We start from the raw sequence: 13,711 nt of genomic DNA on the forward strand, positions 1-13,711 counted from the left end.
TCCCTGAACTTCGTTTTCTTGAAGCTGCAATAACTTTTGATGCATAGGAGAAGGAGTAAACCATTCAGCCTATCAAGCTCTCAAATCTGCTCTACCATTCTAGATCATAGTTGATCAGCTATCTCAATGCCATTTCCCAGCACTAGCTCCCTATCACTTGATATCATTAGTATTAGAATTCCACTGATTTTTGTGCATACTCACTGACCAAGTCCATGCCACTTCTGAGGTAAAAAATTTGGAAGTTTCATGACCATCTGAGTGAAGAAATTCCTCCTCATCCAAGTCCCAAATGGTTTGCCCTTTATTCTGAGAATACACACCCAATCTCCTCAATCTTTGTCATAAATAGTACCACCAACTGAGAAATCAGTTCTGCTGAGACCCCTTTGCACTCCTGCATGGAAAGTATATCACCCCTTGGGTATGGGAACCAAAACTGCGCACAATACTTCAGTTGTGGTCTCATCAAGGCTCCACATAGAGGTAGCATGACTGGTTTATTCTTGTACTCAAATCCATGATTCCATTGGCCTCTCTAATTACTTACTGCACCTGTATATTAGCTTTCAGTGACTTATGAACAAGGATGCCAGAATCCTTTTCAACATCAACACTTCTCAAACCCCTACCATGTAAGAAAAACTCTTCATTTCCATTCCTACTTGTAAAGTTGAAAGGTCATACTCACCCACATTGTATTCCATCTGCCACATTCTCGCCTACTGCCTCAGTCTGTCCAAATCCTCTTTCCACACACATGCGCACATACATACCCCCCCCCCCCCCACAAATTTAAGTGATGTGGTCCCCATATATAAACCTTTGCAAAAGGTTGTGGACAGTTGGTACCCAAGCTTTGATCTTTGTAGGACCTTACCATGTCCTGAGAATGACTCATTTATATAAATTTCAATTCTGTTTTCTTTGACTTAACAAAACCTCAATTATATCAGCACATCACCCACCAGCCCATGTGCTCTTAATTTTTGTTACTCAGCTCCTGTATGGAACTTTATCAAAATCTATTCAAAAACCAAAAATATACCAAATCCACTGGTTCTGCCTTATCCACTCTCCAAGTAATACCTCAAAAAACTCAGCATGTTTTTCAAGCATGATTTCCCTTTAATAGATACATGTTGTCTCTGTCCATTCAGATTGTTATCTTCTAAGTTGTTCCCGTCCCTAGGCACTGCCTGATTGACTTTTTTTATCGGCCCTTCTGGTCAAAATACAGAGCAGCTCTCTCAATGGCACGCCAGTCAGTAAGTGGCAAATTACTTCAACAAGAGTTTTCCCAAGCTTTTCGATTGGACTTCTCCCTCTAGCAAGATCACCTCTCACTCTTCAATGAGTATAAGCCCATCTGCTAAATCTTCCCTTGTAAGCTAACAAGTTAATTCTAAGAATCACCCTAGTGAACTCTCTCTGTGTCTCTAATGCAAAAATATCACTCCTGAAATAAGGAGACCAAAACAGTTATATAGAGACTTCTCTACTTTTATATTCTATTCCCGTTGTACAAAAGGCCAACTTCCATTGTCTTCCTCGTTTCTTGCTGTATCTGCATGTTGACGTTTGTCAGATGAGGATGCCCAGGTTCCCCTGTAACACAGCACAACACATATTTAAATAATATTCAGCATTCCTATTTTTTTTCAGCAAATTGGACTTTTTTTGTCTCCCATTACATTCCAAATTTTTGCTCACTCACTTAACTTCTCTGTACTCTTCATTTTTCTGTATCCTCCACCCAGCCTGCTTTTCTACTTAATTTCACACATCATCAACAAATGTGGCTATAATCCACTTGGCCCATTTACCCTGATTCTCTATTTCCTGTTAGCCAGTTCTCTGTCCATTCTAATATATTCTCACCCTCACTTAAACAGAAATATTGGCTCCTGCTACTTCAGTTCTAGAATGCCGCCTGTAAGCAGCTGCTCTATAGTCACTAATTGACTCATTTAACGAAAATCAGGGTGAGTGACTTTGCACCACACAGCAAGCCTTCTGACCCCTGTGCAAGTCTGACAGTAAGGCCTGCAGAAAGATCAGAAAAAAAGTTCCGTTTGTGATCTGTATCTGAGCTGAGAAAAGTTAGAAATCTACTAGATTTTGACTGAGTGAAAGGCAGAAGGGTGGGAACAAGAACAAAAAGTAAGGGCTCTGATAGGATAGAGGAAATATGTTTTGGTAGGGTTTGACTTGCAAGCTCCTGAATAGCTGTCATTTGCAATAAAGGAAATAAGAAGAGTAAACAAATCCAAAATGCCTCAGAAGCCTCTGTCTGTCTTGTATGCCGTCTGGCAGTAAAGATTTATCTGCTGAACAGCTGGCCAACTTCTGATATCATTTTCGACTTTTAAATTTGGCAGGACATATGGGAAATCCATTCTTCCAGATTTCTCAACTTCAAACCAGATTGCCTCACCCCCCAACCCCCTCCCTCCTTCTGAGCTAATATCCAACTCAGTAACTTGCAAATAATTCTTCACAATTAATCAGGATATGCAAGGCTGAAAATGACTCCTGTTGATCTTAGAAAGTGATTAATGCTTAATTTAAACAATTATTGTTGTCAGGGCAAAGGAATGTCAGATGAATGTGTGAAGCAGTCACTCATTCACCAATATTACCAATAATCATTTCTAATGAATCTTTGCAATTTAATTAAAAGTAAAGAAAAACAATCAATGCTCAGATTCATTTTTTCCTGTTGCTTTTGTAAATTGAAGAAAAATATAAAAAGAAGTATTGTCAGTTATTTAAAATTTTGTGGTTTGTTACTTATGAGGATAGAGTGAATAAAGAGTGGAACTGGATAAAGCTCAGCAGGTCAAGCAGCATCAGAGGAAGAGAGGAGTCAAAGGTTCAGGTCAAAACCTTTCATCAGGATTGGAGGAGGGGAAGGGGGCTGGAAAATAAATAGAGGGAGGGGGTTGGGGCTAGGGGACAGATGGGTGGGATAGCTATAGGTGGATGGAGGTGGCTCAGATTGGTCAGTGGGAAGGAAAATGGGCAGGGCAGGGCAGATCAGATTAAGGGAGCAGGTGGAGAAGAAGGGCTGGGCCTCGGATGAGATGGGGGGGTGGGGAGATTTGGAAGCTGGTGAATTCTATGTTAAGGCCATATGGTTGTAAGCTCCCAAGGCGGAAGGTGAGATGTTCTTCCTTCTGGACAATTTGTTATTCTGGAGTATAAATTTCTTTTTTAAAGTTACCCCTTTCCCTCTAATTGATTTTCCACAGCTATTAAATGGGCTGTCTGATGAGAAAATCCGCTGGCAAGAAACTATCCAGAACCTGAACCATATGATAAATAATGTAGCGGGGGATGTGCTAATCGCAGGAGGGTATGTGGCTTACCTGGGTCCTTTCACGGTGAGTAATACAAAACCATTCTCAATACTTCAAACAAAGCTTGTGTGTTACCTAGAGTTACTCCAACCCAGCATACTGCACAGAGCATGTTGCTCATTCATTGTGATGTCTTGAACCATTGGGACATCACAGGAGCTCTTCTCCTATTCACACTGTGTGTAGTTTAAACAGCATTAATTTTCAATTTCAAAAACCTGTTTGAAGAAAATCACCTTACTATGGGTACACAATATAAGCAGATGCTCATTTGTAATTCAGGAGGAGTGGAAGTGAAAATGGCTTTTATACTTCATTTTTGAGCACACAAGCTCATTTCATTTGAGATTCTAATAGGTTTGGCAGAACAAAAGTTGATAAACTATCCATCAAGTTTTAAGAGTTACTGAAGAAATGCAGTTACACAGCTTAAGAACTCCCAGTGTAAGATAGTTATTCCAACCCATTTGGGTTTACTTTGTTATTACCATATTGCTATTTATTTTTTAACATGTCCTAAATTAACATTTAGGGAGAATACCGTGCAGCAATGAATGAAGAATGGCTGAAAGAGTTTGCTGCACTTGGTCTTCCGCACACACAGGAATCCAATCTGATTTCAACATTAGGTGATGCTGTGAAGATACGATCCTGGCAGGTAAATTATTTTCATTCATTTTAATATGACAACAGTTTGATCAAATGCAAATCCCAGAGGGTAAAGTTTATTGGAAACTTGGTGAATTTACCTAGATATATGCAACAACTAATTTGTACATAGTGAGATCCCACACAGGCCTAGGAGATAATGGTGTTGGTTGGGACTAAATGTTGACCAGGATACTGTATTTAAATACCTCTATGTTGGGATCTACATATATTTTCTGCTACCATATTAGCAATGGGTATTTTGTAATCAAATCGCTTGGAGGAATCCGAGAACAGAAAGAAATATGTAAATTAGATAAATAATCAGCTGGAGATTGGTGAACTCAACGTGATGGAAAGTTTTAAGGTTGCATTGAGAGTAGTTTGTTTACAGTAAAGTTTTATTTGTTGAATTTTTGTTTTAGGAGTACGTTGATCGGTGTTTTATCTCCATCCCCTCCTTTTCTACAATTCTTGTTATCTTCTTGTAATGTTGAAGCCTACCCTCAAACTCTGTTTCTTGCTCATATAACAATAGGGACCACAATCGGCATACCAAAATTGCTTTGGTGAGCAAATGCACCTGAAGTCATAAGTGTTCTAACATGGGAAGTGAAGGTAGCTATTCAACACTTTGAGCTTGTTAAGCCATCAGTTGGATTATGGCTGATCTGTACCTCAACTTCAATTTTTATTAAAAAATATTTTGTGCTTGAAAAATTTCAATTGCCCCAGCATTGACAGTCTTTTGGGGCAGAATTCAAGATTTCCACAACCCTATACACGAAAAGAAAATTGCTTCCGACTTACACTCCTGAATGGCCAAACTTCGTTTTAACAATATGCCTTCACGTTCTTGATTTAAGTGCTATTTATTACTATATCTTCTGTTTCACAGATTGCAGGTCTTCCTAAAGATGCATTGTCAGTGGAGAATGGAGTAATCACACAGTATACTCAACGGTGGCCCTTATTTATTGATCCACAAGGTCAAGCAAATAAATGGATAAAAAATTTGGTAGGTGTCAATAATAAAACCATGTGAGAAACCTGATAGAAAACCCTGACTTTTCACACACACTGTGGTAAAGAGTAGTTAGCCTGGCACTCATGAAGTGTAATGTATGAAACAAATTACAGTATGATTTGCACCTGAGTTTACTGTGACATTGGGAGCAGCCCCGGCTGACTATAGATACTCAGCATTTAAGGGCAATATGCTTGCGAATTTCTGCAATCCATTGAAAGTGCTGATGCTCACTGCCTGTTGTATAAACATAGAATACCGTCTTTTTAAAGTTTGATGTGACTTACTAGTGTCTGAGTTGGTAATGTGTAGCCTTGTGCAAAGTTCAATCTTACAAATGGGAAGGCACATGATTCAGTTCTTCGTCTTTGGCATCCCTCTTGGGTTCCAGTATTGGTTTCATGATCCCTTAACTGAGGAGTAAACAATTCACCAACTGCCCTTCTTTTATTCACAATGTAGCATTCTCTGCTGGAATTTATTTTGAGCTAACCACAATGAACTGCCTGCACTCATAAGTGAAAAATGACAACTTTGCAGATGTACAGTACCAAAGGGAAGATGATACTTGTGTAACTGAACCCACTTTGGAGCAATACGACCAGGTGCAAATTGAGAAGGATGTATTAGAAAAGTATATCCTATTTATCACCTGTAAAACTAAACTTTTCTGTAGCCTGGCAGAATCTGTAGATGTTGAAACAGAGTTATTGTTAAAACATTTTAACTTATGATGAAAAGTCACAGACATTTGAGGAGATTTTATGGAGTTAAGAGTGGTGGACAGGGTGACTTAATAAGGCAGGAGCTGAAATACCACTTTTCTGATAACATGTTCAAATTTTGAGATTAACTCAGAGGCAAGTTTGTGGAAGGTTGGCCATTTCACTGATCATTGGTGAATTCCTATTTATAGTATACTTGCATTACCATGAATATTAGAAAGTGATTTTTCACCTTAGAAAATTCCAGACGGCCTCCTTCTTCCAAGATCGCAATTTCCCTTCCCACGTAGTTAACAATGCCCTCCAGTGCATCTTTTCCACTTCCCGCACTACCACCCTTGAACCCCACCCCTCCCAATGCAACAAGGACAGAACCACTACCCCTGGTCCTCACCTTCCACCCCACCAACTTTCACATACATTGCATCATCCTCCGCCTAATACATTCGACACACGTTGCAACCTTGAACATTTCTTCTGCTGCCTTCATCTCCGAGCCCACTTTTTCAATCAAGGTTCCTGCCCACCCATCGAGGACCTGTTCTCTCACCTCCAACACACCCATCCACCTGGATACCCCATGCTGGCCTGTTATCCACAGTTGACCTCTTCATTTCTAACCACCACTGTGACATCGACCACCTCAAACTGTCCACCCCTCTCACCCACTCCAACCTCATGCCCTCACAACGTGTCGCCCTCCGCCCCAACTCCAACCTCACCATTATTCCCGCAGAAAAGGGGGTGTGCAATGGTAGTTTGATGTATGACCTCTACACCACTGAAGCCAGGCGCCAACTCGCAGACACGTCCTCCTACTGCCCCCTCGACAACAACCTCACCTCCCATCACCAAACCATCATCTCCCAGACCATCCACAACCTCATCAACTGAAGGGATCTCGCACCCAGTGCCTCCAGCCTCATAGTCCATGAACCCTGCACTGCCCGTTTCTACCTCCTACCAAAGATTCCCAAACCCGATTTCCCTGGTGGACTCATTGTCTCAGCCTGCTCCCGTCCCACTGAACTAATCTCCCCATACCTTGACAACATCCTGTGCCCCTTAATCCAGGAACTCCCTACCTACATTCAGGACACCACCCACCCCTCCAAGATTTTCGTTCTCCCGGCCCCCAATGCCTCCTGTTCACCATGGGCATCCAGTCCCTGTACACATCCATCTGCCACGACAAAGGCTTCCAAGCCCTCTATTTCTTACTCTTACGCCGCTCCCAGTATCCTTCCACTGAAAGCCTGGCTGAACTGGTCCTCCCCCTTAACAACTTCTCCTTCTAATCCTCCCACTTCCTCCAATCCAAAGGGATAGCCATGGACACCTGCATGGGACCCAGCTATCTCTGCTTCTTTGTCGGGTACATGGAACAGTCCATCTTCTGCAGCCCCCCTACCCCCCAGCTGTTCCTCCGCTACATTGACTGTATCGGTGCTACCTCATGCTCCCATGAGGTGGTTGAACAGTTTATCAACTTCACCAACACCTTTCACCTGACTTCAAATTTACCTGGACCATCTTGGACACCTCCCTCCCCTTCCTCAACCCTTCCATCTCCATCTCGGGCAACTGACTAACCACAGACATCTACTACAAGCCCATCAACTCCCACAGCTACATAGGCTACTCTCCTCCCACCTACCTTCTGGAAAAATGCCATCCTTTATTCCCAATTCCTCCACATCTGCTGCATCTGTTCCCAGGATGCCCAATTCCACCTTAGAAAATTCTATATGGGCTCCTTCTTCCAAGATTACAATTTCCCATCCCACATGGTTGACAATGCCCTCCAGCTATTCTCCTCCAATTACCCTAGCACCGCCCTTGAATCTCGCCCCTCCCAATGCAACAAGGACAGAACCCCGTCCTGGTCCTCACCTTCCACCCCATCAATCTCCGCATACATAGCGTCATCTTCTGCTTTACCATGAATACTCATTATATTAAAATTTTTAAAATGAATCCTTACTCCATGATAAATCCAGCAGCATATGAGAATCTTGTGGAACCCAGTATACATTTCCTTAAAGGTATAGTGCACCTGCCAACTTTATATATTTGTGTCTGAGGTCAGAAGTATCCCTTAGGAATGGAGCAAGAGAATGGCAGTCTTCATAAAGACTCAGGAACATCAAGGATAAGTCAGTGATGTGAGGATTGTGGAGTGAGGATAGAATCATTGAGAAGTGGGAGATGATCCAAGGAAAGTCAGGAGAGTGGGGTCAGGCATATGGAGGAATGAAATTGTGGGCGGGGAAGTGTCTCAGGGAGAAAGGGAGGACACCCCATCTTATCCCACATCCAACACCCCAACTTGGCACCACCCTCTTGAACAGTCTTACCTGTCCATCTACTTTCCCACCTATCCCATCCACTCCAACCTATCACCATCACCTTCATCTACCTATCGCATTCCCAGCTACCATTCTCCTAGCCACACCCCCACCTATTTATCTCTCAGCCCCCTTGCAGCCCCCATCCCACATTCCTGATGAAGAACTTACGCTTGAAGCGTCGACTCTCCTGCTCCTCAGGTGCTGCCTGACTGGCTGTGCGTTTCCACAGGATTAGTTTCCTACACCTCCTGGGGGGTGGTGAAGTAAGAAACTGAAAGATCTAAAGGGTGGTCTTGGTACTGTTGCATGTGTGTCCATCTTAGGCTGTTGGCTGGCAGAGTCCTTTGATAACTCTGCCTTCACCTATTACTTTTCAACTATCCCTGCTATGAGTGATCTTGGACCATGTCCCTTACAAGAGGGGAGAACTAGTTGACCCTGCAAAGTCAACCATGTTTCACAGAGTGGCATGTACAGCACTGAACACAAACATGAACATTAGGGGCAATGGTCTTGTGGTATTATCACTGGAAAAGCACAGCAGTTCAGGCAGCATCCGAGGAGCAGGAAAATCGATGTTTCGGGAATAATCCTCTTGCAAGGTTGCCTGCCTTGAAGACGTTTTCCTCCTCTCTCTACAAGCTCTAATCCTGATGAAGGGCTTTTGCCTGAAATGTTGATTTTCCTGCTCCTCGGATGCTGCCTGAACTGCTGTGCTTTTCCAGCACCACTCTCATCTAGAATCTGGTTTCCAGCATTGTTTTTACTGGTATTATCACTGGACTATTAATCCAGAGATCTGGTAAAATTCTGGGTACATGGATTCAAATCCTGCCATTACAAATAGTGGAATTTGAATTCAATAAGAAAATCTGGAATTAAGAGTCTAATGATGATCATTACTCTGCTGTCAATTGTCAGAAAAACCCATCTGGTTCACTAGATTTCCTTCCATGAAGGATATTAACATCCTTACCTGGTCTGGCCTACATGTGACTCAAACCCCAGCAATGTGGTTGATTCTTAACTGCCTCCTGAGCAATTAGGGATGGGCAATAAATGCTGGCCTAACCAGCCTACATCCATGAATAAATTTTAAAAAGAATGAATTTTTATTTTTGTAGAAAGAGGGTTTAACTCCGCTATCAATTATTCTCAACCAGGAGGTGTGTCAGTATTTTTGTACTTTCATTCAGCTCGTCTTTCTAAATAATGAGAATGCATACAGGAATAAAGTGAAACCAATGTAATGTGAAACACTTTCAAGTGAAAGTTAAATTTGAAGAACACCCATGCTGTCAATAAATCTTAAGCTAATAGGAATGGAATTGGGTAGAAAAATTGTGGTGTGATGCAGCCTGTATATATCTTGTGTATTAACTCAGGAAATCTGACTAGAGAGAAACATTCAAAATAGAGCCACTACTCATATTGTACATAGGCTAGTCCCAATCCAGCACAGACAGTTCTAGTTAACCTGTTCAGAGATGTGATAACATCTGAAGCAGGTGGGCTTGACCCTGGGCCTCTGGGTGGAGACAGTACCACTGTGTGACAAGAGGGCCTATAATGCATCACAAGAGGGTTCAAATGATGAGTTATAACTGAGCAGGCCATTCATTGCCTGTTACCAAGGGGACTCCTATTCAATGAGTTCCATGAGGAGAATAATTAGTGCTCCCTGTGGCCTTGTAGAGGTTACCACACCTCTTTTCAAGCAATCCCATGCTCCATTTTCTGCTGATGGTGTGTTTCACCACTGAAAAGCTTCCCCTGTTGCATGATTATGTGTCTCCTAAGCACATCTCCAGCATTTTAAATTTAATTTTAACTGAAATCATGTGGAAGCCCACAAAAAGCAAGAGAATAGAAGTGTTCACATCTCTCTTTCCGCTTACTAAACTCTGTTTCCCTCACAAATGCTGCCAGATTCAGTGGACATTTCCACTGGTATTTTCTGGTATCACATTTCCAGCATCAGCAATATTTGCTTTTGTATACTGATTATACGTACAAATAATCTGGTAGTTGAAAATTCTTAACTTTGCATGACAACATGCAAAATTGAATTCAATGAATTCCTCTTATTGCATTGATTTCCAGGGTCTAATAGCTGCTTAACTATCCTCTGCGAGTGACTAGACAGAGATCTTTAGAGTGCTTGCATGATGTAAGCCTAATCAATATCATGCACGACAATTTTCCACTTAGTCATGTGAGGCCAAAATCATTTGAGAGCAACAGATAGAGCTCCTACTTCTCAACAGTTATAATTTGACTTACCTCTTGTTCACTTTAGGAAAGAGATCAAGGATTAGATATTTTCAAGATAACTGACCGTGATTTCCTGCGAAGTCTGGAGAATGCCATCCGTTTTGGGAAGCCATGTCTGATGGAGAATGTGGGAGAGGAACTGGATCCAGCCCTGGAACCTGTACTTTTGAAATTGGTACAAACAAAACAGCAAATACACACTGGTGGAAAAGTCATTTTGTAATGCCAAACTTGAGTGTTGTTGAAAAAAAGGCAGGCTGTCAAAGGATAGTTGGAAAATACAAATTTCAAATGGAGTGATCATTTCTACTACATGCAAAATATGTGTTGATTGACTAGTCAAGTCTAATTGGTTGAAGTATTGCCATGGAGAATGCATCAGGGAATTAATGTCTTCACACTTTGTTTAATCAGAAAAGGCACGATATCTGATGTGTTCTTTTTAGCTGAAAACACAGGCTTATGTGTAAGTCCACCAATAGGCACCCCTTTCTCATGCAACGTAAATTGTTGCTTCTTTTTCAAAGCTAGCATTCTTGCATCTGTCCTGTTGAGTGCAAGACAAAAATCTTCAATTACGTGCCTTTTTTTTTCAGCATAACTCGAAGTATTCTGATTGCATGTTCCCGGCACATAAGGTCATACTCACCAAGAACGTATGAGCAGAAAGTCATACACTCCAGCTATTAGTTGTCCATTCATAATGAGTATAACACACAATCTTTTAGCCTGTACCACCAGCCCATGTGGTCCTATGCTTGGAACTATGCATAAGTGGTCAAAAGACCACAGCTTTAATAAAGATACTCAGTTAATCAATAAAATTAATTTCTAGATAGAATGTTTTCTTCGTTTAAATGAGATATTTGTTTTTTAAAGAAAGAAACATCCCATTTCAGAAGGTGCAATGTCTATACTCGAGCAATAGTCAATCTCATTTAAGAGTTTTGGCCAAAGAAATCTGATATTTTCCGCATATCCTGTGTAAAAGTCAACCCTAGTTCTTCACAGATAGCAGATCAACATTTATGAGTCAGTGTGCTAACCGTCAAGCTCTGCTCCAAGTTTCTAGTCTGCAGGTCATCTCGCTCTACTCTCGGTCTTCCAGTCCATCAGCTGTTGCACTGTGCTCTGGGTTTTATTGTGTTTTATTTCTTTATTTGTTTAGAGATCAATTGGGCTTCTGGTAATGATACAGTATGAATTTTGGTGGGCATGAATTTTATCCAGTCAAAAGTATTATCCATGTAACAGGGTAAAAACAATGACTGCAGATGCTGGAAACCAGATTCTGGATTAGTGGTGCTGGAAGAGCACAGCAGTTCAGGCAGCATCCAAGGAGCAGTAAAATCGACGTTTCGGGCAAAAGCCCTTCATCAGAGAGCCTAAAGCGTGGAGAGATAAGTGAGAGGAGGGTGGGTGTGGGGAGAAAGTAGCATAGAGTACAATAGGTGAGTGGGGGAGGGTATAGTCAACCCTATAAATTTAACCTTAAAAAGTAGTCAAAAAATGTGACTATTACTCGAGTATATATGGTATATTATTAAGTATTGCTACAGATTCAATAGACTGCTTGTAGTACAACACCAAAGCATATACATTGAGTTTGTAAACCAATGCATTTACACATATTTATTACTTAAATAGAATGCCCCACTTTGTTTTCCAAACTGAGATGGAACTGTTGTCTCGCACAGTCATGCAGCTGTATAACACACAAAAGTTTGCATGTAAGCCATGCATATTTTAGCCCCTCAAGTTTAGGCATATGCAGCCAGCAAAAAAAACAAGATCTGTGGAGTGCATGTAAATGAATTGGCCTCACACAACTAAACAGAATCAAAAGATGGTATCAGATCAATGAATGTGGAATCTATGAAGCTCATTTTCATAGCTGGGTGAAACTGGCTGAACTTGTTCAACTATTTTAGAAACTATCCAGATTTAACTTACATTGTCATATTAATATTGTTTTAATTTTATGGAGTCACATTAAAACAAAGGAAACATGCAGCAGACATCTAATCTCCCACTCCTTCACTGGAAGTTGCTGTAATGGCTTAGTTGCATCCTCAGAGGCAGTACAATTTTGTACTAACTATATCTATTGAGTGTATACACAGTTGCATTCTTTCACCACCATTTTTAATGTTGTACGGGATATCTTTGGTATATTTGTTGAAATTAATGTAAACTAAAACTTAAAATTAAACAGGGCAAACATTTGAACAGAGACTTGTGTGTAGGATGTTTGGTCCAAGGCTTATCAATGCTTTTTCTTCTGCTTTTCAGACCTACAAACAGCAGGGCAGTACAGTCATAAAGCTGGGAGATTCTATCATTCCTTATCATGATGACTTTAAAATGTACATCACCACCAAGCTACCAAATCCTCACTACACTCCTGAGATATCAACTAGGGTGACTCTCATTAACTTCACACTTTCTCCAAGGTGAATAACTTGGTGTTTATTATATTTATGATACTGCTACTCTTTAATGCATTTGAAACATCATTGTAACTTCAGCTGCCAGACAGGAAAAGGAAAATGATTCCTACATGCCACATGCACAGATTCTCTAGGAACTTACACTACTATTGTGTTTCCTTTGTCAGCGATCATCTTTTCTAAACCATCTGCTCTCAGACAGTCCACTGGTCACACCCTCCTGCCTTTTAGTCTCTCTTAGGATTTATGGACTTTTAGGAGTCAAAAATTGGTTAGGGATGGTCAGCATGGTTGTGTGCAAGGGAAATCATGTCTCACAAACTTGATTGAGTTTTTTGAGGAAGTTACCCAAAGGATAAGACCATAAGACCATAAGACATAGGAGTAGAAGTAAGGCCATTCGGCCCATCGAGTCCACTCCGCCATTTAATCATGGCTGATGGGCATTTCAACTCCACTTACCCGCATTCTCCCCGTAGCCCTTAATTCCTTGTGACATCAAGAATTTATCAATCTCTGCTTTGAAGACATTTAGCGTCCCGGCCTCCACTGCACTCCGCGGCAATGAATTCCACAGGCCCACCACTCTCTGGCTGAAGAAATGTCTCTGCATTTCTGTACTGGATTGACCCCCTCTAATTCTAAGGCTGTGCCCATGGGTCCTAGACTCCTCGCCTAACGTAAACAATTTCTTAGCGTCCACCCTTTCCAAACCATGTATTATCTTGTAAGTTTCTATTAGATCTCCCCTTAACCTTCTAAACTCCAATGAGTACAATCCCAGGATCCTCAGCCATTCCTCATATGTTAGACCTACCATTCCAGGGATCATCCGTGTGAATCTCCACTGGACACGCTCCAGTGCCAGTATGTC

General features: G+C 41.4%; 1 protein-coding gene across 1 annotated transcript in view; it reads left to right on the forward strand.

The window, feature by feature from the left end:
- Nucleotides 1-13,711, forward strand: part of dnah1 (dynein, axonemal, heavy chain 1) — a 425,483-nt gene that overhangs the window by 316,306 nt on the left and 95,466 nt on the right. The window contains exons 59-63 of the mRNA XM_072582714.1: nucleotides 3,255-3,386; nucleotides 3,895-4,020; nucleotides 4,909-5,028; nucleotides 10,413-10,562; nucleotides 12,680-12,840. Coding sequence (XP_072438815.1) covers nucleotides 3,255-3,386; nucleotides 3,895-4,020; nucleotides 4,909-5,028; nucleotides 10,413-10,562; nucleotides 12,680-12,840 — 689 coding nt within the window. The remainder of the gene's footprint in view (nucleotides 1-3,254; nucleotides 3,387-3,894; nucleotides 4,021-4,908; nucleotides 5,029-10,412; nucleotides 10,563-12,679; nucleotides 12,841-13,711) is intronic.

The sequence above is a fragment of the Chiloscyllium punctatum genome, chromosome 12 (assembly GCF_047496795.1).
Source record: "Chiloscyllium punctatum isolate Juve2018m chromosome 12, sChiPun1.3, whole genome shotgun sequence".
NCBI classification, from domain to species: Eukaryota; Metazoa; Chordata; class Chondrichthyes; order Orectolobiformes; family Hemiscylliidae; genus Chiloscyllium; species Chiloscyllium punctatum.